The 27,718-nt window shown below is 39.9% G+C and overlaps 2 protein-coding genes across 6 annotated transcripts in view; one reads left to right on the forward strand and one right to left on the reverse strand.

Moving 5' to 3' along the window:
- adam11 (ADAM metallopeptidase domain 11) overlaps nt 1-27,718 on the reverse strand; it is a 34,650-nt gene that overhangs the window by 350 nt on the left and 6,582 nt on the right. Inside the window, exons 5-27 of one of the 5 annotated variants that reach the window (XM_026178680.1) lie at nt 21,212-21,294; nt 19,751-19,808; nt 17,660-17,723; nt 16,891-17,030; nt 15,767-15,841; nt 15,586-15,657; nt 13,055-13,221; nt 12,893-12,977; nt 12,710-12,800; nt 12,350-12,401; nt 12,120-12,219; nt 11,889-11,960; nt 11,665-11,757; nt 11,197-11,277; nt 11,060-11,110; nt 10,903-10,966; nt 10,623-10,728; nt 10,391-10,510; nt 10,026-10,194; nt 9,795-9,909; nt 8,846-8,936; nt 7,749-7,766; nt 6,946-7,023 (exon numbers count right to left, since the gene is read on the reverse strand). In XM_026178680.1, coding sequence (XP_026034465.1) covers nt 7,008-7,023; nt 7,749-7,766; nt 8,846-8,936; nt 9,795-9,909; nt 10,026-10,194; nt 10,391-10,510; nt 10,623-10,728; nt 10,903-10,966; nt 11,060-11,110; nt 11,197-11,277; nt 11,665-11,757; nt 11,889-11,960; nt 12,120-12,219; nt 12,350-12,401; nt 12,710-12,800; nt 12,893-12,977; nt 13,055-13,221; nt 15,586-15,657; nt 15,767-15,841; nt 16,891-17,030; nt 17,660-17,723; nt 19,751-19,808; nt 21,212-21,294 — 1,983 coding nt within the window. In that variant the 3' untranslated portion in view covers nt 6,946-7,007. Of the gene's footprint in view, nt 1-6,729; nt 7,024-7,312; nt 7,767-8,845; nt 8,937-9,794; nt 9,910-10,025; nt 10,195-10,390; nt 10,511-10,622; nt 10,729-10,902; nt 10,967-11,059; nt 11,111-11,196; nt 11,278-11,664; nt 11,758-11,888; nt 11,961-12,119; nt 12,220-12,349; nt 12,402-12,709; nt 12,801-12,892; nt 12,978-13,054; nt 13,222-15,585; nt 15,658-15,766; nt 15,842-16,890; nt 17,031-17,659; nt 17,724-19,750; nt 19,809-21,211; nt 21,295-27,718 lie in introns of those variants that run through there. The other 4 variants (XM_026178678.1, XM_026178679.1, XM_026178681.1 and 1 more) reach the window with 4 other exon arrangements.
- LOC113028429 (cartilage-associated protein-like) lies at nt 23-4,572 on the forward strand. The gene is made up of 7 exons (XM_026178685.1): nt 23-1,805; nt 2,191-2,340; nt 2,937-3,108; nt 3,314-3,442; nt 3,539-3,684; nt 3,771-3,854; nt 4,061-4,572. Exons 1-7 carry the CDS (start codon nt 1,344-1,346, stop codon nt 4,205-4,207), a joined length of 1,290 nt encoding a protein of 429 aa, XP_026034470.1. The 5' UTR covers nt 23-1,343; the 3' UTR covers nt 4,208-4,572.

Genomic DNA, 27,718 nt, shown 5'->3' on the forward strand with positions numbered 1-27,718 from the left:
GAGAGGCAAGCCCCTCCGTCAAACTTACCACAATAAGAAAAGAAAAGAAAAAAAACATGAACTCCTTCAAAATAAGATATAGCGGTAACTGCGTTTTACTGGGGAAACCACAAAGTAAAAAACAGTAATGATAAACATAACAGTACACAAGTCCCCGGTCATCACGTGCTTTTTGAAATACAAATCACTCCAATCGCTTCCCACTGAATGTTTTCCTCACATTGGTTTATAATTTAACCAAACACAGGCTTTGAAAATTGTTCTAAATCTCCTCATTCTGGCCTTTGCTTAAACATTATCTCTAATGCACAAAATGTCATCTTTTCAGCATATAACCACTTTGAAGTCTGTCAGTGCGTCTGGATACCTAAAAAATGTAACGTTTGCTTTTTATTTTGAAATTAACGGCGCCTGTTCTTCTAGTGTGCTTTGACTCCTCAGCACCGCTGCACACAGCTGTGGGAAAACCGAATCGCCTCTTTGAGCCGTAAAGTAGCCCGAAAGCCTCAAATGTTTCAGCTTTTCATTAATGCCGTGAAGTTCTGGATCAGTCCAACTCATCTGGTGCTCACTTCCTTTACGTTGTCAAAAAAATCTCAAAGAAACACCAACAATATAGCTCTTATGTTTTGAAAACAAAAAAGATGTCACGTGTAGTGAAGTTTTATTTATCTGTACAAATGAAAACGAGCTCTCTATAGATTATATGTACTGCTTATTGCGTGATATTACTTCAATTTGAAAACATTAAATGGAACTAAAATGAATGACTTATGAAAACGTCACCTTGGTACAACACAGTAATCGATGGAAGTGATTTCAGATGTTTCTGTGTAGTCAACAGGATCTATGACGCATCCGTACCTACATTATAATTAAGTATTTTCGGCTCGCAAACATTATTTTCTAGAACTGTGATGTTGTATTTGTTGCAATTTCTTCTGCCCTCTTGGCCAGCTCTCTTGAAAAAGATCGTTTCAAAGATCGGAATGATCTCGAATTGATATCGGTATAAGACATGTTAGACAGATTATAGGCCAATAAGTCATTCACAACAGTTTCAGTATTGACAATCATTTCATAACCAATGCTGGAAGGGATTGTTTTTTTGGCAGAACGCTTTTGGGTATGGCAGGCGCCGAGGGCGCACTGGAAATCCCTTTTACGCACGCGGCGACTATAGGGACAGCTGTGGGCCTACATTGAGAAACTTGAGACAGCCGCGGCTGAAAGGCCCAATCCATGAATTCCAACAGACCCCTAAGCGGTTCAGCAGACCACCACCACACAGTAAACGGTAAAGCATTAAGACAGAAGACGGAGGACTGCGATGTGACCTCACCATGGTGACATTATGCGCAAAAGTAGACTCGCTGGTAACACTGCTTTGTGTGACCTTTGTTTTAATGACAAAGGCACAATATGAAAACTACAATTTTCGAAATTTTTCCGGAGAGGACCTCATGCCCCTCACCGCTGCGTACGGGAAGGCGCTGGATTATTACGCAGCGGGAAACTGGACGGAATCGATCCAGTACTTGGAATTAAGCCTACGTTTGCACCGGCTTCTGAAGGACAGCGTGAGACACTGCGCGAGCCACTGTAACTCGAGCAAGCATGACGACGAGTCTTTTGCTGGATACCCGGATCTCCGCGTCTACTGGAACGTTATGATGAAGGCGACCTGTCAGAAGAAGTGCAGGGCGCTTTTCCCCGCGTTCCAGCTGCCTCCTCCCGGCCGAGAGATCCTGGAGGATTTCAGCAGAAGATCTCCCTACAGATACCTGCACTTTGCTCACTCACAGGTCAGACAACCTCCAATAAATTCACCACACCCATTTATCTAGAGGTATTTGCAATATGTTAAACTACTATGTTTTTTTTTTAAATACTTCCGTCTGGTTTGGATCAATATATACATTCTGCGTGTAGACTAATGACAAATTAAAGAAAAATAATAGGTTGATTTCACTTGGACGCGCAATAGAGCAGAAAACTTTAAACGGAGCCATGTGTAATATACCTCCAAATATTCCAGTCTGTTGACTTTCAAATGTCGGACAAAAATAAATAATTCTAACTCCTGCAGCGATTTTTGCGGTGATTTTTAGTTTGTGCGATAGAAAAAACAAAAACAAAAAACACCTCTGTGCGCTATTTCACAACATCCAAACTAATTTGTGTGCACAGCTGAATGACCTGCAGAGGGCGGTACCATGCGCCCACACCTTCCTCCAGAGGAACCCTCAGGACCAGCAAATGCAGCAGTTGATGGAGGAATACAAGAGCAAGTATGACCTGAGCGGCTACCTCATTGACCACGAAGAACGACCCTACGAGGTGAGAAGCGCTCAGCCATTGTTCTTAAAGTCTGGAAAAGCCTCACTTGCAATCTCTTAAAAAAAAGAAAAAAGAAAAAAAAAAGGAGTATGAAGTCTGCAAAGCAACATCTGCTTAAGTCAAAAACAGTTTGGAAATTGTTTAGATAAAGCAAAGAATGGGTTCTACTAAACACTGACTGTATTTACTACATTGATTGAGTCAGTCCAAAAACTGTCCTGATGGAAAAGTCATTATGTTTTCAGTTTCAATGCCCCAAAGCAGATCCAAACTCCACTTGGAAAAAACCCCAGAAATACAAGCCAAAGCTTTTGTGTTGGCTCACACAGACTCCTGACCCAAACATGAAATCTTGACACGCTGCAAGGACGAGTGGGTGCAAAATTTGTATAAAGCTTCCCAAACTTGTGCATTCATGTGTTATTGGGGCTAACACATACAAATCAGAAAACAATGAAATACTTCAATGAGACTGAACTGCTTGAGATGTAGAAGGTGCTGTATTGGGCCTTTCTTTTATAAGTAATAGAGTGAACAGACTCTTTACTTGGATTATTTACAATTTGCCAGATAATGGTTTCTAATTTTGTTTCCAGACGTCATTTCTGAGAGGAGTGAAACTTGTGGGTTCGGGCGACTACAGCAGCGGTGTTCAAGAGTTGGAGGAAGCTCTGTGGCTCTACTTCCAGGAATATGACCTGTGTCAGGCCGAATGTGAAGGGATCACTCAACTTTTACCAGACAGAGACTTCTATGCAGTCATAGCAGGTTGGTGTGTCATATTTTAAAATGTCCAGATTATCAATATACTCACTAATGAGCATCTAAACGACACTAAAATCTTCTTTAAAAATAAATCTAAATGTAAAAGCTGTGATTTTAGAATCAGAAATGATTCTGGATCCAGTGTTTCTTCTGTTTTTCAGCACACTTCTAGTTTCATGTAATCTGAATTCTTTCTGCTTGTCAACAGATGCCTACATTGACACATTAAGGTGCAAACTGAGGTGCGAAGAAAACCTGACACCGAATATTGGGGGTTATTTTGTAGTGAAATTTGTGCCCACTGTTTACCACTACCTCCAGTATGCCTATTATAAGTGTAAGTTCAGCATCATCACAGATTCTGAATATTCTTTCTCAACACTTTCTGCTGTTGAATCTCTGAGTGTTTGTGGTCTGTGTATTCTCTGCACAGTGAACGATGGACGCAGTGCCGTGCCCTGTGCGCACAGCTACTTCCTGTTCGAGCCTGAGGACCCAGTCATGAAGCAGAACCTGCTATATTATAAAGCCTACAGTCAACAGTGGGGGCTTCAGTCCAACCACTTTACCCCCAGTATGGTAAGATGAAAATTGGAAAAGTTTGTTGCAGAATAAAGTTGAATATCGCTCTATAATAATCATGCCACCAATCTTTGTCTTAACAGGAAGCTTTCAAACACTACAACCAGACAATAATGCAAAAAAAGATGTTGGCATTTGCAGAAACATACTTCGGTCTGTCTGATGAGGTGAGCTTCATACAAAAACAGCTCATTCTTTGGCCACATAAGAGCTTAGATTGCCTGAAATGCTGAATGAAATCCCTTATAAACATTGATTATCCAATATAATCCAGTATAATCAATCTGATGTTTATTGAACATTCAGGGAGAAGTTTTGTGGCTGCATGTTTTAGCACTTTGTAATGTAATTGCGATCTGGATGGTTCTTCCAGGACTTTCTAGGACCAGAGGAGGTTGCACGGTCGGCCCCAGACTCTCCTGATGCTGAGTTTGAAGGTATTGGAGATTATGAGGAGTCAATTTATGCAAACTGGAAGCAACTGAAGGGCAAAGGGGATGCTGGCGAGTCAGACATCTGACGACTTTCTGGAGTTTACAGAGAATAGTCTGACTATAAGACTATAAATAACCACTTGTTACAACCAAGGTATGCAGAAGAGCGTCTGTGAATGTGCAACATAGTGCCACTCCTGTCATTAAGAACAAGAAACTGAGGCTACAATTCACACAGGATCACCAGAACTGGACAACAGAAGCTAGACTGGAAAACTATTGTAGTCTGATGATTCCCACAATCCGGGTTTCTGCTGTGACATTCAGACAGTGGGGTCATAATTTGGCATTAACAACATAAAAGCGTGGATCCATCCTCCCTTGTAGCTACGGATCTGGGTTAGGATTATGGTTAACACATCATGTCACAAAGCTCAAATCATCTCAAACGTTTCTTGAACAAGACGATGAGTTCACTGTACTCAAATGGCCTTCACAGTCACCAGATCTCAGTCAAACAGATCACCTTTGGGATGTGGTGGAATGGGAGATTCCCATCATAGATGTGCAGCAACTGTGTGACAATATGTTGATAGACCAAACTCTGTGATAAATGTTTCCTGCACCTTGTTGAATCTATGCCACAAAGAATTAAGCATAAGCAGTCCTGAAGGTAAAAAGAGACCCAACCCTGTGCTAGCAGTACCTAATAAAGTGGCTGATCAGTGTAATTAGACTTTAAAACTAGTAATATTATAGCTGTCACAACAAACCGGGTCATTATGAATTATGAACATGAAACTGAAGTAGCAAGTTAGTCAGCGTTGCACAGATGGTCAACCAAATATTTACAAATTATCAAATACTTTTAAGCCAGATTCAGTACAGTTTAATACAGTATATTAAGCAAGTCGGTAACATTGTATTAAAATTGTTTAGCTGTAAACTTTCATCTAATGTAACACAAACAATCAGCAACAAAAGTTTAATTATATCTGGATTCATAGCAGCAGACACTCATGCAGTGGATCACAGAGTCACTCGAGTTCAGGTAGGTTTTATTATGGGTTTTAATATACAGTAATATGAGTATTTACACTGAGAGCCAGGTTACCTAAAACTAGACAATGTTGGCTTTTAATAGTGAGTAGTGCCAAAGTCCTTTTAATAAGTCAAACTACAGTATGCGATCACAGCTACAGTAAACATGGTGTGACCTGAGCTTCCAGCACACTCAAGGACAGACATGTCCTAGAGATTTTTTCATGTTTCTACAGCGTTTATGGGTGAAAGAGTCCAACTGTAATTTTAACAGATATGTTAACCCTTTAAATGAAGCCTGTGGTGACAAATATTGAGCACGTGTGACGTTATATACTGTTAAAAGTCTTTTTCTTGTCTACAAAAACAATTTATTAAAGTTATTTTCAGGAGGCAGGAACCCCTTGTGTGATGGACTTCAACTCAACGTATCAACACTCCTTTAACGCTCCTGTAGGTTGGCTGGCAGTGTAACTCGGATAATTTCTTCTGGCACCTGTGCCAACGACTCTTAATGTCTATTAATGATAAAATACAGCTTTGTGTGACAATCACAGGAGTATAAGCCTCTTAACCTGATCGACACGCTCTGATACTCAATTTTTTAATGCACTTATATACTGCTCATTATGTGGATCTGTTCAGTCAGAAGTATATAACCCGTAACCATTTAGAGACAAAGCATAATCAGCTAACCTTCAGAAGCCAAATTAATAATTCATGTACATTTCTGGACTTGAGGGAGATCCTGCGAGACATCTGTGTTGTCTCGTTATCATTTTTCAGTATGAAAGTCTAATACTGGCATGTATAAAACACACGGCCGTAGCCTGAGTGAGAGCCAGTGACATTTCTGAGCATTCAGAGAAGCTGAGATTTCCCCTAAGATGCAAAGATTTACATCTCTTCTCACTGATTAAATCATCCAAAACAAGCAGTTTCAGGCGGTAAGACTGTTCTCTCTTCAGGCTTGTGCTTCCAGTCAGAGCGGCAGTGAGTCACTGCTGTCTAAAGGGTCAGTACATTATATATAAACAGCACCCATGTTCAGCATACATGTATGCATACAGTATAGTTTGTATGCGGATTACAGGATCATACAGCGGGATGAAACATTGGGTGCATACATGTGCAGCTGGCCATCCAACACCATCCCTCGCAGGTTGGAACTACACGTTCATACATTAGCAATTATTATGTAGAAGCATTGATTTAGGATTAGGAAAGGAAGCATAAGGGGAGAAATTATGGCTATTACTCTGGAATGTAAAGGTCTACAAAACAAAACCCTCATCTAGACAGACAAGATGTCAGCAGCCTGATATTTTTACACTTCTATTACAGCTAAAGTCACACTTCTGAGAGGAGGTGGTTGTGCTCTCCACGAGGTTAAATATGTAACTGTTCTCTAATACAAGGCTTCATTAAACAAGTCAAGACTGAGCGAGGTGCATGGCCTACCTTCTGTGAAATCATTTAAAGGGGTGAAGCTTTTTAACAGTCAGTACAGCAGAAGACCTGCTGTGACCTGTCGAAGCGAAAAAAAAAAAAGAAAAAAAAAAGCTTCTGTGTGTGTCCCAGACAAAAAGAAACAAAGATGTGGCAAAATGAAACAGGAGGAGGTGACGGCAGCAAAAGTGACTCAGACAGCTACAGCCAGACTTTATGGTCTGTAGGAGTGCCCTCAGAGCTTCCATACTCCTGATTTATTTTTCCAGGTGGCTTGAGTACCAACATAAGAAACAGGAAAAATCTGAGGGCCAGTAATGGAAGACATCTTTGTTTTGTCTCCTCAGAGTGGACTGCACACAGTGTAAGGAAGATAGGACAGCAGAGAGATATGACTCAAACTCCCTTAGATCTGGAAAGAGAAGAGGAATGGGGTGGAGAAAAAAAACAAGAGGAGAGGATAAGGAAGATAAAGAGGTGGGAGAAGAAGATAAAGATTGAGTCCCAAACTGAAAAGCCAAAGACGAGCTTTTCAGTTTTCTACAATGTAAATGACACAGAGGCAAAAACTGAGGAGAAGCAATCAGCAAAGGTTTATCTTTGCTCGAAAAACTGCTTTAATGACTAATTTAAAAACAGCTGCCAATTAATTTTCTGTTTACTAATCACTAAAGCAGACAGAAGATCAAAATATTAAAAAAAAAAAAAACTTCATTAATAAAAAGTGAACCTTTTATTAATGAAATGATACAAATCAACACAGAAGCTATATGCTAGGAATGGCAACCAACTCTGAAGCGGCACGCAGCACAAATAAAAATGAAGCAAACTAGGATAACACAGTGAATAGGAGTTTGTATATTTTATGAATGGGTACTGCAATATGCACAGGCTATATAAAGACTGTAGTATGTGGCATTGCTTTATGCCATTGTTTCTATATAAATACACATTAATAAAAAAAAGGATCATAAATGAGGAAAAATAAGAATAAAGAAGCAGGTAACAGATACAAGTGAGAGTCCTTAGAAAAAGGTCAGATGATTCTTACAAAACAGATGGCAATACAGTGATATAATCATCAGTGGTTTAATGATGTCCCAGCTTTGGGATCAGCTCTGAAAGGTGGGATCGTACCTTCCTTTCCGGATATTTCTGGAAGTGATGCAGGAAAAAGATAAACAGGGACAGCAATATTATCAACTTTGGTGTTCAAGGAGCAGTGTGATAAAAAAACAAACCACACAGTGCAGAAAAACTGGCATTTACTTCAAATCTCACATCTTCATCTTTTGCTATCAACAAAGTAAACTCTACTGCCTGCCGGTGCAGGATCTGTCCGGGTAGATACAAGCTATAGTTATGAGATGAAGGCAAAAGATTATGACGAGCGCATCCGTTCCTCTGCATACTGCAGGCGTGCCACGGCAAAGCTAGCATGAGACAAGACAAAGCGGATAAAGCAGGCAGAAGAAAGACAATTGGGAGTCAAATCCAGCTGTGCACACTGAACTATGGAGAGACGTGCTTTCTAATAAGGGATTCTAATATGTGCACCAGTATGCCAGAGAAAACTTCAAAGAGCGCCTCACCAATGCAGCAAAGCACTCCTAACATCACTAAAGTGAGCTGTTGGTGCCATGCAGAGAGGAGGAGAGGGCTGCAGAGGTCTGAGCATACCCAAACACACCCATTGAATTGCTGAGGTCAGTCTGACATGGGAGCTTACAGCAGTTTCACTATCTTGGACAAATTTACCCGGGAGAATAGCAACTAACTGTTGATTAATAAACTGGGGTTTTTTCTTGAATTAACTGTATTAAGTAGAAAAACATGCCCTCAACAAGTTCCTGTCCTCAAAAAGCTCAGCCAACAAGCCCAACCCTAATTTTGTTACTCTTCTTCAAATAGGAGTCAAATTCTAATCATCATCATCTCATGCCATGATGCAAGTTTCAGGGAAGATTTTATGTAAACAAAGCAAAACAAAACAAAACAGCAAGCTACTGAAATGCTTTCATTCGTGCCAAATCCCTCGACATACCCACAGATGGTGAACCATCTACTGCACATCCACCCGCTTTAAGAAGAAACCCACATGCTCTCTTGTGGTGAGTATGGATCAGGCTGCAAGCAGAGAAGCGTTCAGCAGCGAGCTGCAGGCAGGCATCTACGTTAGCTGACAGAAGGAACACGGCAGGCACACACAGACGGAGGCATGCCAGAGCTCTTACTTAAATCCCCAACCAGTTCCCCCCAGGATTATCGCCGCCAGCAGAATAGCCCCAGCAACCGAGCCTATGATGATATTGGTACCACTGGGACCTGTGGGAGCGAAGGAAGAGGCATATAGGCGTGCTGAGAACCAATAAGTCACTTTTTGGGTAGTTAATATACGCATTATGTACATATGGAAAATAAAATAGGCTTCATGTTCTGCACCACATACAGTCAGGTCCTTAACTATTTGGACAATTACACATTTTTTCCTCCTCTTGAAAATGAGGTGCTGCATAAAAATGGCTCCAATTTCCAAACAGTAAATCCAATAGTTTGCTAAAGTTGACAGTCGGCACTTCAATTAAATCTTGATGATTTAATTTAAATTAATCTGGTAGTGCACAGAGGTTATAAATTACAGAAAGGGTAAGGGTGTAGGTGTGTATGTATTTGATTTTCTGTTTTAAAACATTTTAGTTCATGTTCATAGATCAAAAATGAAACTTTAGAAAATCCTAGTACAACTCCAACCAAAGCTTAATTTTTCTGTTTGTTTATTTTTAAAAAAATTAAATAAGTCTATTATTACTCCTCCAAGTTTTATTTTGAAATTTTTTTCTTTGTTCTGTCTCCTTTTTTGCAACCACATGTTGTTAAGCTCTGCTGGATTCACTGTAGCTGCAGTTTGTTGTTGAAGAGAAAACAAATGCACTAATTATTTATAAAAAAAATTTTAAATTAATTGTCGCATCTTTTCAATAAATTATTAAACAACTAAATATTATAAAAAGCACATCATTTTAAACAGCATGAAAGGTATGAACTTAAGATACGGACTTCAGATACGAAACCGACTTCTGCAAATGATTAGATGATCAAAAAGCAAATGAGCTCTGTTACTTTAGTGGAGCTGGCGGTGCGGAGTCTGTCTGATGAAAGGACTAAACTGCTCTGTGAGGTTACCTTTGTACTTCTCTGGGCCATCTGGCGAGGTGGGGGTTGGGATCGGGTCAAACACACTGCAGTCCTTCCCGGTGTAGTCTGGATCACAGATACACTTCACCTCGTTACTGCACGTCTGCAGGACACAGAGGACGAACATAGTCAAAGCTTTATAAATGAGATGACGTTCTAAAGTCCAAATTTGAAACAAAGGAAGCTCCGAGGTGGGACAGATGGCGGTTGTGGACTCACCCCGTGGTGGGAGCAGATACGCAAGGATGAGGATCCAGGGCAGGTGCTGAGGTTGAAGGTGGTAACGGGGAGGCAGCGACGCTCCAAACACATCATGTTCGGCCCACATGGTGTCCCATCTTCCACATAGCCCAGATCCAAGCCATCATCCAGCACTGCGTGACCACCCCTGTGGGTCAGACAGTTATGTCAAATCATGCTTACCTAATATAATAATGTCTTCATGTGCAATCTTTTCCAAAAGGCTAATTTTCTGAGTGCATTCATCCACTACGGACAAAGAACTAAAATTTTAAAAAAAAAAAAAATAGATGAAGCTGATATTTTTTCATGCCGAGGTTTTGAATTTCATCAGGCTGCCTCACCTGCAGTCCAGGTATCTGCTCTGATGGTGGATGGTCAGGCTGGTGACCTTTCCCTGCAGCTCGCCAAATCTCGGTCTGTCTGTCAGATTGGTGCAAAGCAGCAAACCACACAGAACATCCCTGATGCAGGAAACCGAGAGAAGATGGAACAATAAAAGCTTAAAAATATTCCATATAATCTAATTATAGGTCACAGTTCTGTTGTTATACACAGAAAGTTATATTCACTGACTGTTTATTGCACGGCACCCATCCCTGGCCACTGGAGTGTGGACCACAGTTTCCTCTCTCTGTGCCCTCAGAGTTCAGCTTTTCATAGCAAAATCTGTCAGCTGAGTCTGGGAAAAGAGAACAAACTCGCATTTATTACAGTGAGTGTTACAATTAACTTATTAAGAAGATGTAAAAACACAGAGGTTATGGCCAAAGAAAAGCGTTAGCATGAATAGCTATTAAAGGGCAATAAAAAAAATAAATCAAGAAATAAAGCTCATTATCAAATCCAAACCTACTGAAGCCCCACAGAGTCTTGCACTGGCTATCTCTGGTCTTGCAGCGACCTCCATAACAGCGACCCTGGCAGGGAAAAAGAGAGGAATTAAAGATGCAGAGCAGATAAGAGAGGGGGGGAAGAATGTGCTATTAAATATAACTGTAATTGAACTTTACTTGGCCATCTTCACACGTGTAGCCATCCAGTTTGTGGACATTATGGGGACACTGGAAGAGAAATAACATCATCTGCCTTTTTAGAGTCACTGTGGGTGTTAGATCTCTGAATTTCTCTGCAGGGTGCTCTTTTTCACCTGGCTCGAGTCTCCCGTGCAGGTCTCAGGAATGTCACAGTCATTCACAGCACTGCGGCACGTCACCCCTCTCAGCTCATACTGCAGCAGCAGAGGAGAACACAAATGTGAGACATGTGGAGGAATGGTGCACGGAAAATGAGATGGACACACAGTCAATCTGTGCTATCTAGTTAGCTCCTCCAAGTCCAAAGATGGTCTACAGCTGCGAGCTCTGTCAGCCTCCCCACAGAAGTCGAGCTCCATTTAAATATTTAATTTTGCCTCAGTTATGGAGGAAATAACAGTCCTCTGTTAATGAACCAGCAACACTGGCTGCACCTCTACCAAGATTTTATATCAGTTTGCACCATCGTAGCATTTCCAATCAGCCTGACGGAAATGCAACCTTATATTCTCAGATAAGGTATCAGCACAGGGATCTTGGGGATGGAAAGAATTATGGTTTAATGCATTAAAACAGCTTACCTTACAATCCCTGCAGCAGAGCCCATTGCTGCACATGGCATTATGGGTAAGAGTGCACTTTTTGCAGCAGTTGGCTCCACTCAGGGTGCACTCCTGCAGGGAAAGAGTGTTTTCTTTTAGGTCCTCACATCCCAAACTCATAACTAATACCTACACTTACAATCTAACACAGTATAAAGACAAAACTAGTTAAACCATCGTTGAATTAATTAGTTTATGCTCACCACCAGTGATCCACAGTCGCATTCCTCTCCAAGCTCTACATACCCATTGCCACACTCTGATGGGTCTAGGAGCTACGTGGGAAACAGACGGTAAAAACACATTTCTAAAAGGCACAATGTGAATCCATTCAGTCTATAGCAAGAGATGAGAGTTTTTCTTATATTTCTATCCCTACAAAAGAGATTAATCTTGACCTTAAGAGCCTCTGATAGTAACTGACTATCTCTCACCTTTGTGGGCTTGTTGAAGAGGCAGCTGCCTCCACCCTGCTGGAGGAAACGCAGATACTCATCTATACTACAGCGAGAGAACTTCCTTGGCAGGTAGTAGCTGATTAACACAAGAAACAGAAAATATTTAGCAATTTATCAATTAACTGAAAAATCTGTTGAAAATCAAAAGACATCTGTTTTTGCTCAGAATTCTTACTAAATGTACAGAAAGCTTAATTTATTGTTACCCTGTATCCTCCATGATACAGCCCAGCCACGGATCTGGACACCTGCAGTCACCTGGAGAAAAGAAAAACAAGCCTGTGCTGAAACTGAGGATGTGCTTGTTATACCTGAAACAGTGAGATGATGCGTTTGCTCAGTGATAAATGTATAAGAATAAGCTCAGTGGGCAAATTAAATGAGTGCTGTTTGTTAGATTTCTTATGGTGGTGGAGGGATGATGATTTGGGCTCATTTTAAAGCCACAGGATCTGATTATCTTGCAGTCACTGAGTCTAACATGGTCTCCTCTGTATGCCAAAGTATTCTAATCTCAAATGTGAGTCTTGTGCAAGGCTTTAGTTCAGCTCTACACTGAGTTTTACCAGCAGCTGTTCGCTCTTTGTTCCTTAGCATGCCGATGTTCTGACCAAGACTCTGAGACAATGTGATGGCCATAGGACCCACACTGCCAAACTGAAGAAACACACAATCAAACACGCTAATAATTATCCTCACAAATATCAATATTTAGAAGTTTAGTAGACAGTAGAGAGCACAAATGTCACCTCATTGATCCCTCCACCCCGAGTCAACGAGCAGATGCCCCCAATGTAGGCTGCCTCGCTGCGGCTGCTCATGAACGTCCTCCCACTGTGGCAAAGACAAGACTGTTAGGAGAGAAGGAGAGCAAGCCGGAGGAGGATGAGGACAAGAAAAGGAAGACTCACGAGAAGAGATGCACAGCATCAACGCGCTCCTTGATGCTCTCCTTCCTGTACTTCATGAAGTCACGCAGGGTGAGCAACGGGTCATCGCCGACAGCGACCCTGTTTTCAGACGACCAGGTTTCCATGGCTACCAGGACGATGCGAGTGTTGAGCTGCTCCTTGTAGATCTAAAAGAGATAATCAGCACGTGATTGTGCATCCTCACCTGGTATGTAATCAATCATTTAAGTGCCCAATTTCTGTGAACAGTTGCAGTAGACCCCTCTGAAAGGAAGAGGGTGCTGTGGGATAAGGCTGTGGACTAGTTCCTTCTTTATAATAGAGTACAACAGCTCAGTCTCAAAGAAAAATAGCTCGTCTTAGATGGTTCTGTCTATTCTTTTAATGACAGCTTCATGAAGCTGTGTAAATTAAATTTCCATATAAAATCTTTTGTCAAAGCTAAATTTGTCATGGTTTAGGTAGGAGGTCATTCAGTATTCATACATATTGGAGGAATATGCAAATCACTAATATTCCCAGTGCAGCTGGTTAAAGATGCTTCAGCTAGACCGTAACATGTAAACCATCTTTCACTCATCCTGGCAACGTTTCCAATGTAACCTTTTGCCGTCTACCTAAAAATCCCTGTCAGAGCTGGTTAACTCCAGATCAACCCTCCAGATAATTCCATCTGAAATCTTTGGATACAATCTGTTACGCTTAAATGTGCTATATTAATTCATATTTATGAATAATAATGATTTAAATTGTGCAATATTGCATATAATGGAGACAGTTGTATCCATCTACTTCAGTGGTGAAGAAGGAAGGCAACAGCTGGTTGCCACAGAAACCGTCACTGTTCCCAGCCAGTGAAGGGTTTCACAAGCTGAGGACAAAAGCATGGAGTGATTTTTTTTTTGCTCTTCAATTGGCTGTTTTAGAGGATAATCATATGCAATCAGCTCCATTCCACACACAGCAGGAAAAAGGTTTTTATATAAATGATACAAAAGGCTCACAGTGAGTGCTCTGAGGTTTCTGACTGTAAAGGTTCATCGCTTTACTCCGTTCATAATAAACATCTCCAAAATAATTCATCCTCCACTATAAGCACCATTTGTCCTACTTAAAATCTAAACATGCAACATTTTCACTTCTGTTTGATGTGCAATACTCTGCAAAAGTCTTGGCTCAGCCCTCATTTCTTCATATTTTAACAGGAAAATGGGAAATAAATGGGCCATTTATTGAAACATGTGCAAATACACATGCAAAAATAGTATAAAAGGTAAAAATAAAGTTTGAGAGTGAATATGATTATCTTAACTCTTCAACACAGGCTGAACTCTACTAGTCAAGCTTTCCTGTGATTTCTTTAAGTAGCCTTCAGAAATATATCACCAGGCTCATTGAGGACAAAAAAAAAAAAAGCTCCTCTTTGGATGTTGGCTGCTTTTTGTTCTATTCTGTCAAAAAAATTCCCATATTGCTTAAATAATGTTGAGGCCCACTCTGTGGAGGCCAGTCCATGACTGATGGTGCTCCTTTGTTTGCTTTTTCTATCCAGGTATGCTTTTGCTGCACTGACAGTATGTTTGGGATCATTGTTATGCTAAGAATTTAGGCCACTGTCAATCAGAGTAAAAAAAAAAAAAAAAAAAAAATAGCTACAAATGGCTGTAGACACTCACTGTTGTAGCTCTCTCCACCTCCTCCGTACATACTGATCATATTTTTGGTTCAAATTAACAAGATTGAATTCATCCCATTTCTTAAAGACATGACTTCCACATACTGTGGCTACTTCTTTTGTCCTCCACTTTTCCATGCCAATCCCATTTTTCAGTTGGCAGCTCTTTGAGAATCACCTTGTTGGTGCAAAAATACTATTTTATGTCTGTCAAACTGATATTTTTGACACTTTTAATAGATTAAACTAAAGAAATTATAACAAATTATGTGCTTTAGCAACAGACTGCTAGTAACAACATGCCTAAAGACACCATTTAAGATACCTCTTTGGTTTTTTGCTAAGCTGTCATGTGTGTAGACACATCCCTTGATTAAGGTGCCATTTTTTATGCTTGAATGATTTATGGGTGTTAAACATTCCTCTCAAAAAGGTCAGATACATGAAAAAGAGTGAAAAAGCAGCCAATGTCCAAAGAAAACCTATTGCATTTGAGAAAAAGAAATAATAATGGACATGGCTTAAAAACAAAGTCACAGTAAAATGGCTTGTAGGACTTTCCCCAAATACAAAACGGCAGCTGTCCAACTCAGAAATGTTTCATCTGCCAGAAAAGCCTCTGAAATGTGGCAGCAGCCATAAAGAAAGCTTGAGAGCCCCTGATTCAATATGAGGGAAGCCATGCTTAAAGAGAAAACAATCAAAACATCAAGAACTCAAAAACATTTAAAAACTTACAGATTTTTTGTTACATTTATACCATCTACGCCTGTCCTTTAAGCACTGAACATCAAAGGTTTTATCTGCTGCAGGGCTTAAAACTATTCTTATTAAAAATATAAAAAAAACTCCTCACCAAATCTGCCATGTTCACCACCGATTTAGAAAAAATCTTCGTCTGCGTGGTCGACCGGCGTAACTGCACAAACTAAAAAGAGAAGACCATGTTACTGCAAGACTCACAATCAATTATTATCACTCCTGTTACTCAAACAAGGCAAAAGAGAACTTGTGGGAGCTGCCGGGTTCACAGATACCAGTTCATAATCGTTGACCACCATCAGCTCGATGTACTTGGTCTCAGTCTGGACGGTGCGTTGGCCTCGCCTCACCTGGAAGAGGGCAAAATAAAATCCACAGAGCCAGACGTTTGAGCGTGCTGTCACTTTAACCTTGATACAAGATAAACAGACAGAACACCACAACACACACACACACACATCACAAAACCAGCAGGTGGAACTATTACTCACACTGCATGCGTGCACACATGCTGACACTGATGAAACTCTAGAGTGTGTCCTTGAAAAGGCAACACAACATGGAGATCATTCATTCATAAGCAGATTTTAGTTACTTGTGCCTGAAAAGATCGACTTCAGCGTGAGCATGATTGCTTTAGATGTTTGATAGAAAGAAAAAAAATGGCTCTGAAAAATAAATGTGCTCAGGTGGGTTTTCTTTGTTTTTTGTTTTTTTAAATACTCAGACCTAAGTACAGCATGTTGAGCAAACAACTGTCATCACATTTAGATTCTAACTTTATTATAGTGTGATTAGTCCAGAGAGCACGAGACTGACTTATCTCAACTGAAACCAGCTTTGCACTCATGAAAGAGCCCATTGATCACAGGTAAAAATGGGGTTTGCTGCCACTGAAGGTCATTTTTTAATTTGTAGTACTTTGGATAATGTTGAAAGATGAAAAGTTACAGGCAAAAAATCATTTTATTACAGTTGTTTTTAAGTCTGCTCTGAGTTAGCCTGAAGGATGCATACAGACATCTGTGCAAAGCCAAACATTCACCCTGTGAAGGTAAAATTAATGAGGAACCATAAAGGCTGTCGCCCAGACAGACATCTCTTCAACTTCACACCTTCACTTCTTTGTACGAGTCTACAAGTCAGAGTTCAAATTTATTCCAGAGGTGTTGCCTCAGAATTTCTCTCTCTTTTTTTTTCCTAGGACTGTTTTTAATCAGAATTAAAAATGAGTCATATCATCATCTGACTTATTTGTAAAATATTAATTTCTCCTCACTGATGATTCTCTGTTGGTGACTCTCTCAGCATTGCTGCTGCCAACATGATCCCAGCGGGCCAACTGTGTGTTTGGAGGTGTGTGTGCAGATGAAGAATCAGAGCTTGAAGGAAAACTGACTTGTCTTCTTGAGCGTCGAAGACCTTCTGTGAGTATCGGCTTTTCTTCAGTAGACCAGTTGACTTCATCGCTTAGCTCGCCATCCTCTTCGCTTTGCCTGCGTGACTGCATCTTAGCCTCTGTGCTGTTCATGGAGCATCCTGCAACACATAAGCAGACACCACTGAGAGGGAAAAGTGGCTGTTATCATTCCAGTGATGGATGCAACCATGTATTTTAGTCCAGTGATCTGCAGGAGAAATCAATATCAGAGCCCGTGGTAGGGAGAGCAGAAAAAAGGGGAGCGCATGAGCACAAATGGAGAGAGTTAGGGGTGAAGAGGCACAGAGGAACAGGAATGAGCGGGGAGGTGACTCCAGAGAGGAAGAGTAAGGGACAAATGGGCGAGGTGGAGAAGGAACGCAGCCAAATGAGACGTTTAGGAAGGGCGTGGAGGACAGATGGACAACCTGAGGACTCTGAACGTGAAGGGAGTGAAGAAGCAGAACCAAACAGGGGCTTGCATTACAGAACATTTGACTGCATTAGATAACTGTCAAGGACAAAAGTGTCGTCTCCAAACAAGGAATAGCACCAGCCTTTGAGGTTTAGTAACAAACTGCGTCTCGTCAGGGTTTCATCAAAATAAGATCCAGATTTTTAAATGTATCTTTTTCCCCACCACTAACAGCTCCTCATAGTGAATTTCTCTATCATTAAACCAATGAGAGCTTATATGAATACTGACATTTGGAAATTACTGTACGAGAAAAAAAACAAGAGGACTTACCTGGACAGGGAGGTGGAAAAAGGTCAGTGTTAGGCATTCGAAACACAACGTGGTCATTTTTCTCCTGGAGGGCGACAGGGAAGAACACAGAGGGAGAGGAAGATGGAAACAATTTAATGAATGTCAATTTTTTTCTGTAGCTGAAATGCAGCAAGGGAAGCCAACAAAGAACAAAGAACCACACACAAGCAGCCAGTCTTTTTCTTGTTTTGTCTAGTTTACTTTTTTCACTAATCAGCAAAATCCTTATTTTAAAAGAAAAAAAAATATTATCGAGGGCTGAAAAACTGCCTGAATCTTCTTTGCAGAGCCAACTGGTCTCAAAAAAAGAGGAGACGTAGAAACAAAAGGTGCAAAAGTAAATGATACTAAATCATTAAATGATTCTAAAAATCTGGAGAAATCTGTGGGGAAGTTTCCCACCCCACAATTAGTCCTGGATGCCTGTGATCTTCATACCCTCAACCAGCACTGCATTAAAAACAGATATGAGTCAGTTAAAGAAATCACTGCATGGGCTCAGGAACTCTTCCAGAAATAATTGTGAGCACAGTTCATTGTGCCATCCACAAATGCACAAATGCATATTAACACAGTCCTCAGGACTAAAGAGGAGCGGGACCTCTTTAGTTGTTATTAGTACTCAGTTCAAAAGCCTGCATCCCTGATGCTATAGGAGTGCATTAGTGCCTATGGATTTGGCAGCTTGTACACCTAAAAAGGTATATATAGGGTTTAGAGCAACATATGCTCCCATCCAAATGGCGTCTGTTTCAGTGAATGTCTTGCATATTTCAGCAACACAATACTAAATCACATACTGCATCCATTAAAACAGCATGTCTTTTCAGTAGAAGGCCTAACTGCAGCCCAGACTGCTGAGCAGCTAGAATCCCATGTCAGGCAAATATTTGATCTCATTACTCTTCCAAAACTCCAGCAACTGCTCTCCTCAGTTCCCAGATGTTTATGGGATGCTGCACAGAAGTAAACATGTTCTTTTATGACCAGGGAGGAATTGAGCTTCAATCAGGTACTCAGAGGACCTGTGCTTATGTGTATATGTCACTCATCTTGGGATTTATGTGTCATAATTTTTAATGTTAAAAAAAAAAAACAAAAAAAAAAAAATTCAAAGTGAACCAGCAGCCGGTAGAGATTTGGAATAAGTGGAAATCTAAGCCTTGAAAACCTGTACTGGGATTTGATCGACAGACGTGAAACTGCAGAAAGCATTCAGTTAATGGATCTTAATGCTGCTGAAGTATTAAATATAGTTTAGAAAAACATATGCTTAAATCATAGGAAACATGAATGGACTTCTCATTGTGAACTTAAAGCTTCTGTGTGGAAAAAAAAAAAAAAGTAGAAAGTGCTGATGCATATTTAATCAATCACAGGGCTGTCATAATGGCAGCAACTCCACTGGACACAGTGGTACACTTGAGCTGGGGATAAATACTTTATGAAAATGACCCATTTGAGAGAGAGCTGAGGAGAGAGGAAGAGAGAGAGTGAGGGAGTTTGAAGATGAGCTGAGAGGCTATTGATTCATCTCTCCAGTCTATGTAATTGAGCTGTACTGCGATCACTGAGCCTTAATGGAAAAAATAAAAAAAAAAGGCTCAGCCTCTTCCTCTCTAAACACTTTTATCCCACTCACATCAGTCACTCTGTTGAATCTCCATTTATTTTAAATGCAACTCTTTTAAGATCAAAATCTGAATATTTGTAAAGGGCCAAACTTTCTTTTTGTCAACTTTTCCTTCGCTCACCTGCCTCCAGCAGATAATCTGCTTCTTTTCAGACACTGGAAATGTTTCCGTGGTGGTGGATTGTGTGTATATTCAACACTTTCCACTCAGAAACTCAGAGATAGAGTAACACTGACGGTAAGTTATGGAGAGCGGAGATACTGTGAGAAAGTGAGACCTGACAAAGCAGCTCCCAAACATGATTCAAAGTCCTCTACTGAAAGAGAGTCTAATTACATGTGGCCTGCTTAAATAAATATATAAATAAAAGTGAAAGAAAAAATATGAACGCATTGTCTTTTCACATCTTTTCATGGCGTCGCCGGAAGTTACTTACCGCTCCAGTGCCAAGAGGTTCGATCCCGTAAGAGAAGTTCCCGTCAGAAAACATCCCCCTAAATAAAACAAAACGATCATGTATGATAATTGCTTCACCACTTCTTTTCTAAAATGTGTTTCTATTTATCAGAAAACAAATAGAAAGGTGGATCGGAGGAAGGTGAGACTTATTTATTTTATTTTAAACATAAATGACCCTTCAGTCTTTAATCTTGGTTCAATAATGTTGAGCTCCAGGCTCTGGGGAAGCAAATCCATAACTGCTAATGTTCTACTGTAGATCTATGTTTTTATTTGTGGTATTGCATTGTGGATAAAAATCCAATCACACTTTTCTGCTTTCATAATTAGTTAAAATTATGAAAGCAGAAATGATGAAGCCTCCAAAACCCCAGCAGAGCCTCTACCGTGTTTTATAGATGGCTGTAGAACAATGTTCCCTCTAATTTTTCATGTGTCTGAGCAAACACACAAACTCCCTGAGCAGACACTTGGACCACTGTGAGCAACAGCAGACGTGTGCACTGTGGTCACGCCAGCATCGAATCCATCCAAGTTACATGGTTTATTAAAATAATCAAATTACAGCATTTACATTTATGTTAGACTACTTTTAATTAACTGCTTTAGCCCACTTACAATGAAAATGTAAAAAAAAAAAAAAAAAATCTTGTTCATGACCTGTGTAGTATGTTAACACTACTGAAGGTAAAAATAACTCAAACTCCAATTCAGCAGTCGCCTCATTGTTCTGACACACACAAAACTATTGACTACACTACACACTAACTACACAAGATTTGCGCAAATCTCTCACATCTCAAAACACGCCGTCATTCCTACAATTTCCCCCTTCCTAAACAATAAATGCCATGTTGCCATACCATTTTTTGATTGGTCGACATGGTACATTTTTCGACCAATAGGAAAGGGTGGGGGTTTTTTGGTTTTGTCTTTGCTCACAGGCTTTCGAGCGTTTTCCTTATAAAACGCCGTTTTTACCGTTTCTTCCTGCAGTAAATATGAACAACGATCGTATTCAGGAAGAAAACCAAACATTGCATATATTTATATCATAACTCTGGTTTTACGTGACCTATCAACACAATTTAAAAACTGGTATAAAGTCCACTCTTTTTCCATCAATTGTTCCGTTTTTCCTGCTCACACCTCCAGTGGTTGTACACGTTGTCATTAACGTGGCTTCACTCTTTTTTAATTTGCATTTATCACTCAATAAGATTAGTTTCCACTGATTTTCAGGCCGTTTCGTGCATAATTTGGCATAGAAAGTCTGGCTCATTCGAAGCAAATATAAAGAAATGTGGCTCAAGACTTTTGCACAGTATACTGGTGTGTGTGCAATTGGGTTTGATTTTAAACAATTAAAATCATTGCTTGGGTTCTCATTTGTTGTAGTGACTTAATCTGAAATGTAGCCCCACAGCGTTGGACTCACTGCAGGCCGTGGCAGGTTGACAAAGCAGCCCAGGACCCCGGCACTCCTCGTATTCGCCCGTGGTAGAAGCAGTGCTCCCCTCCCTGAAACCAAACAAGAGGTAATAGTGAGACACTGATACTGTCATCATCCAGTAACATGTACATGTCAAATTTCAGAAAATGAAGCCAACACCGTCTGCGAAGCCCTCGATGCCACTGATCTTTTGGCCCATATATACATAGGTAGGTATTTTCTGTCAGCGTGAGGCCTATGATCAACCAGGAGGGTTGTCTGAAGGAGATCAGTGACTACTGTATGATTTGGTGTCTGGGGAAACCTACACCTGCTGCAGCTGCTACAGCTGAGTAGAGTTTCAGCAAGGGAAAGGAAGTGTGCATAACAGAGTGTGAGTGGGTATGCATCAGAATTTCCTAATTCACTGGAAGATAGCGTCAACTACAGCTATCTGAAGCACAAAATTCATTAAAGTCAAGGTTGAACCCATTTAAGTTGAAAATGAACAGGTGTTTTATAAGGAACTGCTCAAGTCCATCAGCTGGGAAGTACACAGGATCTCAAACTGTACCCATCACTCACACAGACACCTGACATGGGCATATTAGACAGACACAGCGTCAATGATGTATTAGTTCACATGCCTCTTGATCCATTACATTTCACAGGTTACTGTAATGTGTAAAATACAGAAAGAAAGTGATATGCTTTTCTGTCATTTTGTGGCTGTAATGTACAAATTACCGTAATGAGAATTAAAATCCACCAAGAAGACTTAAGACTTACAAGCGATCCTATCCAGAACAAATGAATCTTGTCGATCACCAAATGATGAACTCCTTCCGTTCAGGAGTATCATGACTTAGCACTTTGCTAATGGTAAATGGACTCAAAGCACTTCCTACTACAAGTCTTATTCACACTAAGCACACATATATTCATACAGTGTTTAAATAAATGCTTAAGCAGTTTAGCTCAAATTCACATGCACACTCTCTGATGGATGCATCAGGGGCAACTCGGGGTTCAGTATCCTGCTCAAGGATAGTTTAACACATAGACCGGAGGAGCTGGGGATCAATTCGCTGACCTTCCGATTGTCAAACAACCCGCTGCACCACCTGAGCCACAGCTGCCATGAATATGGAAGTTAATATTGTTCAGTACATCAGGCACAAGTCTTAATAAAGGTTACACCGTGAAAACATGCTTTTAGTACTGATGGTTTAAGTTTTAAGTTGACTTTGTGCTAAGCTAGCCGTTATGCTAGTTGTTTGAGACAACTATGAAAAGTATTTTTTCCCTTTTTGGCTCCGTATAAATGTCAGTGATTGCAGATGTCCTGGACATGTGCTGTGGTTGTGAGCAGAGCAGCCCCACCAACCGTTCTGTTTGCAAGCGGCATACAATGAGAAGAAAGTTTAAAGGAAGGGACAGTAGCAGGGTATGCAGCAGAGGGTATTTTAATGAGGAGAAAAGCGGTCACTTCATGGAGCTGCTTTGAAATGCAACTCTGGAAAGAGAATTAATGAACTTGTCATTTTAAATCATGTGTATACATTTTTTTTCTGCTAAAAATAATTATAAAAAAAGCTATTTTGAATTGACCCTAAAAATCACAAGAACCTTTTTACCCCATTGTAAAGAATGCAATGATTTAATAAACTGAAGATAATAATGTCTCTAATTTCTTAATGCATGTTCATAAAATTAGAGACTTCAAATTTGGAGCTTGCAAGAGAGATGGAAAAAAAGGTTATATTAACACAACAGAAGCAGAGATATCTGATTTTCAGTCACTGGATCCTACATATTCAAACATGCAACTTTAAAGTGTTTCTCCAGACAGTCTGCCTGATAGACCTATACATTACACACCATCTATCAGTCAGCTGACACCACTTAATTTTGTTGATTCATCTGGAAAAATCCCCCCCAAAACTACAGACAGAATCTACAAGAGCTACAAAATAAAAGAGGTTCTAAAGGCTGATGAACTGCTTGTATGCCCCTCTAATAAAGGATAAAATTTGCTCTGATAATGAGTGACTGTCTCAATCCATAGCCAAGTTGGCAGAACCACTGGAAGGAGCAACCTGTACACCTCACTGCCAGGTAACTCCACCTGATTATTCATAATCGCCTAAAAGGATCCAACTGAACGATCATGTTTTGGACGTAGTGTTTGTAATCTGCGTCTCGCAGTACAGGAACGATCAGATTACGACAATCTGAGAGGAGACTGGCTACTGTCAGTCAAGTGACACGAGCATGGTTTTAAATGTGCGAGCTCAAAAAAGTTGAAGGAACAAAGAATTTCACAAATAATAATCATGCATGCTTTAACAGAGACAATGGAAATTAAAGTTAGGTGTTTTGTTTGCAAATACCTGGAACTCAGGTGTGCGTGTGTGCGCGCGTATGCATGCATGTGACTGCGAGAGAGTCAGTTTCAGGTGTTTGTAATGAACCCCAATAAGTCATGTCTGCTACCCGATCCTGTTGTCATCCAGCACGGCCGACAGATCAAAAAGAAAAAGGGGCAACTTGGAGCTGCTGTTCTTCATGCTTGGCCGACCTTTATCTGAGCTCCAGCTCAAAGCTGAAAGCTCACAGAGAGATCCTGTCATGTCTAAGTTATCTCTCAGACACATGACATCCTTGTTACTTTTCAAAGACAAAGGGCATGTGTAATGTATTTTAACTGACACCGAGTATTACTTTCACTGCAAGGTCATTTCAACTGATCTTCTCGAAGGTGGATTAAATCTTCACAGGTACATCTGCACACACAGTCGGGCTACTGTTGATGACAAATTAATGATCAGTCTGGTTGTCTGTCAGCTACAAAATCATCATTCAGTCCAAAGTCAGTCACATGTGTCTCTTTTATCCCTCGCCACACATGAGCTTTATATGAGGCTCGCTCTCTTGGAGCAGAATGCTGTCTGGCATTTTATTCTGATTCAATTAAACCAAAGAAGGAATGGAAACTGCTAACTCTTAAAGGCCAACAGTTACGTGTGATTAAACTAAGATGAGGTCTCCATGTAAAAAGTTGTAATCTCATAGTGTTCTGACCAGATTTATTCAAGGCTTCAGAAAAGACATTAGCTTAGAAAAGTTCTGCATCAACGTAACTAAACTATCTCGGCGTTGTCTTCACGAAACCATAGAAACACTATATATAAATAAAATTTAAAGGAAAGAACATGTCTAGGGTGGGTCCACAAGGTTAGCCATTTTATTATACTGCATGAAATGTTCCTCCCACAGTCCAAATACATGCATTTAATAGGGTATGGTCAGCTGGTGATTCTACATTGCTGGGACTCTTATTCAGATTGAGTTCAGGTTATTGATGCAGCCCTCCACAACAGTCACAGTTTCTCATGCAGATCACTACAACCGCCCCATGAAAGACTGGGACTGCACCAATAAGCTTAAAAAAAGGCAAATAATTAATTTTAATATTGAGCGAAAGTGAATCCAGGTTATTAGAGAGGGATTTCACAACAGCCACAGTTTCTCATGTGGCCTGCTGGGAAAAATTACGGCCTAACTCCTCCCCTATTTACAACACCATAAAAAAAATCAGTCAGTCAATCATTTTCATTCGACAGCCAACAGCACGAAGAGGCCAAATAATGCTGTAGCATGGGCATGTACTAAGCGCAACTTGGGCGTTTCACTCACATGTAAACATCATGGTAGTGCTAAAAGGAAACATGAGAAATGCCGACTTCACTGGCAATAATAAGCTAATAAGGAACAGCAGCTTGCTATATAGATTTATATCCAAAATTAAGGCTGTGAAAATCAACATTAAACTTTTACACTGATATATAATTTCAGAGATCAGCTCAAAGCTAACAACAATAAATTAAACAGTGCTTCCTTCCAGACATTAGAGTAAGTCCCAGTATTTTTATGAAGCTTATTTACATGCAGCATCAGTTCTAGTCTGTCGAGGACTAAAAGAACATTCATCATTCATACCGAATAGTGAAGCAACTCACAGCACTTAGCAAGTTAATAAATAAATAAAAGGTAGGATTACGAGACTAAATGGAGGAAATCAAATTGCCTGACACAGCAGGCACACACTGACTGTCAGGGACTGAGGATGCTTTTCAGAGTTGCACTTCACGTGATGTCCACTCACTCTTCCATTTAAACCACACTGAAATTTTATTAGTGCTGGAAGGACAGCGACAAGTGAACTATGACGTTAAAACCAAGAAATTGTATGAATGAAAAAGGAAAAGAAAAAAAAAAACAAAACTGCTTGCACTCACAAATTGAGACAGTCATGTCCTGCAGAAACAACCGTACTGAACTTGACATAATCAGCTGTAACAGAATTAGAAAAGCTGGAGTGCTTGATGTCTGGACTCAGCATTGTTCAGAGTCTGAGAGCAGTGGGTGGGTGGCGGGGTATGAAATAATAGGTACTAATGTAAAGTGAAAAAGAGGACTGGAAAGAACAAAAGCATTACGTTTTAGAGTATTTAAAATCATGAGGAAAAACAATTTCCTCCAGATACGTTAAGCATCTGGTGCTGGCAAGAAGAGACAATTTTACAGTATTAGGAGAAACATTAACCGACTTAAGAAGAAGGAATGCAAATCAATCTAAAAGACTCCCCATTTCTCCCTGTGTTTCAGAGAAGCTAATTCATCAGTCTTCAGGGTTCATTTCACATGCAGTGTTGCTAGCTGATAGTCTGTCGTAGCCCGTTGTGCATTAATCAGTCTGGCAATTATATCACCATTTTATTACGACAATTAGAGTAAAACAGCACATATCAGAGTGAAGTTAAATGAAATTTCCCATTGACAACCCATTTGTTTTCAGGTGAACACACTAACCCAGCACAAGGAAAAAAACCCTTTAGTAATGGTTGATAATAAGTCTTATTTAAAAAAAAAAAAAAAAAAAAAAATCTGCTGGCAATGTTAGAACTCAAAAATGCAGCTCATGTCAATTCCAACCATCGTTATTCATAATTTAATTTCTCTGTTAGCTGTGTGTCACTGAGATTACATCTGAATGAGACAGTCACCAGCTCAGCAGAATAACCAGGATCCACAGGGGCCAATGAGAAAAAGGTGACACACAAAGACAGGCAATTTACTGGCTTCCCTGTAAAACTAAATAAATCAGTATAGAGCAGATGGAAAGGGGAGGGGCCTGCATGAACGTTCTTAGTGCTGCTTGGAGGCAAAAAAATGAAGCAGTTAAGACATAGAAATCTAGTGACTAAATTAATCTGACAAAAGTACTAATTAAATTAACATTTTAGATGTTTTTTTTAACATTTCATAACATTTATTGACTACAGACCAGACGACTACTACTACTACTAATAATAATAATCCCGCCTTATGTATTATAATTTATAAAGGGTACCAAAAAAAAAAATGGTGGAGCTGCTGGACAAAATAAGAAAAAAAAAAAAAAAAAAAAAAACGAATACATTTTTTACCATATTCATAACTCTTTTATGGGCTTTTCAATAACAATAAATGGCATTAAACCTGTTTTTAATCTAAGTGTATTTCTAGATTAAATTCTAATGTGATTATTTTACGGTGTTCCCCAGGGATCTATTACCGGGCCACTATTAATCAAATTAGTGCAGTAATTATTCAACTCCATTTCTCTCATTCCGTGCTCAAATTGGATTATTATTATAAGAATTGTAATTTTAACATAGTTGGTAGGAAAAAAAAAAAGTGTAAACATGTAAGGTCTGTCAGACTTTGTATCTTTGGGGTCAGCAACATTACCAAAACTCAATTATTAATATTATTATTTTTAATAAAGTCAAAATCAAAATTATAAATTGAATCTTTAAAAAAAACCCAAAACACTTAGAGTATGACATAAATTTATTTATGGAATACTGAGTCATTTAAAAAGTGATAAATGACATCAAACTAAGAGAGACATTGGTCTGGCTGTGTGGTTAATTTAATGATCTTACTTCATTTTGATTAGTGAATAGTGTTTCATATTGAGACCATTGATAAATCTTTATGCCTCCTTCCTGCACTATTTAATTATTTGGCCTTTTTATTTCTTTGATTTTAACCCGTTGAAATAATCTTCAAATGTAATGTCTGTGCCCGGATTATCCAAAGGTCATGGCAGAAGGTGGCTGTAAAATCTGATTTAATCCTTTCTGGAAATGCACATGATTTGAATTCCCCTCATGACACAAAGTAGGCCCACACTGGTACTGCTGCTGTCTGCTGGTTTCCATGGCAACCGTCTACCAATTGGTCAGGTGGTTCTTTGGCAGAGAGGATACAGACAGAGAGACACCGTCTCGCAGAGGCTGTCGAGAGTCAAGCTGTCTGCCCGTCTTGGATTTATTAAAGGCCATTTTGCTCAAATTTATAATTCATGACAGAGAGGGCCATGTCAACAATCTAACCATCAGGGCTCATGCAGCTGTAGCCAGAAAGGTGTTTTTGGACACCTTTCCACAGGTCCAGGATAAC

Source organism: Astatotilapia calliptera, chromosome 8 (assembly GCF_900246225.1).
Source record: "Astatotilapia calliptera chromosome 8, fAstCal1.2, whole genome shotgun sequence".
Lineage (NCBI taxonomy): Eukaryota > Metazoa > Chordata > Actinopteri > Cichliformes > Cichlidae > Astatotilapia > Astatotilapia calliptera.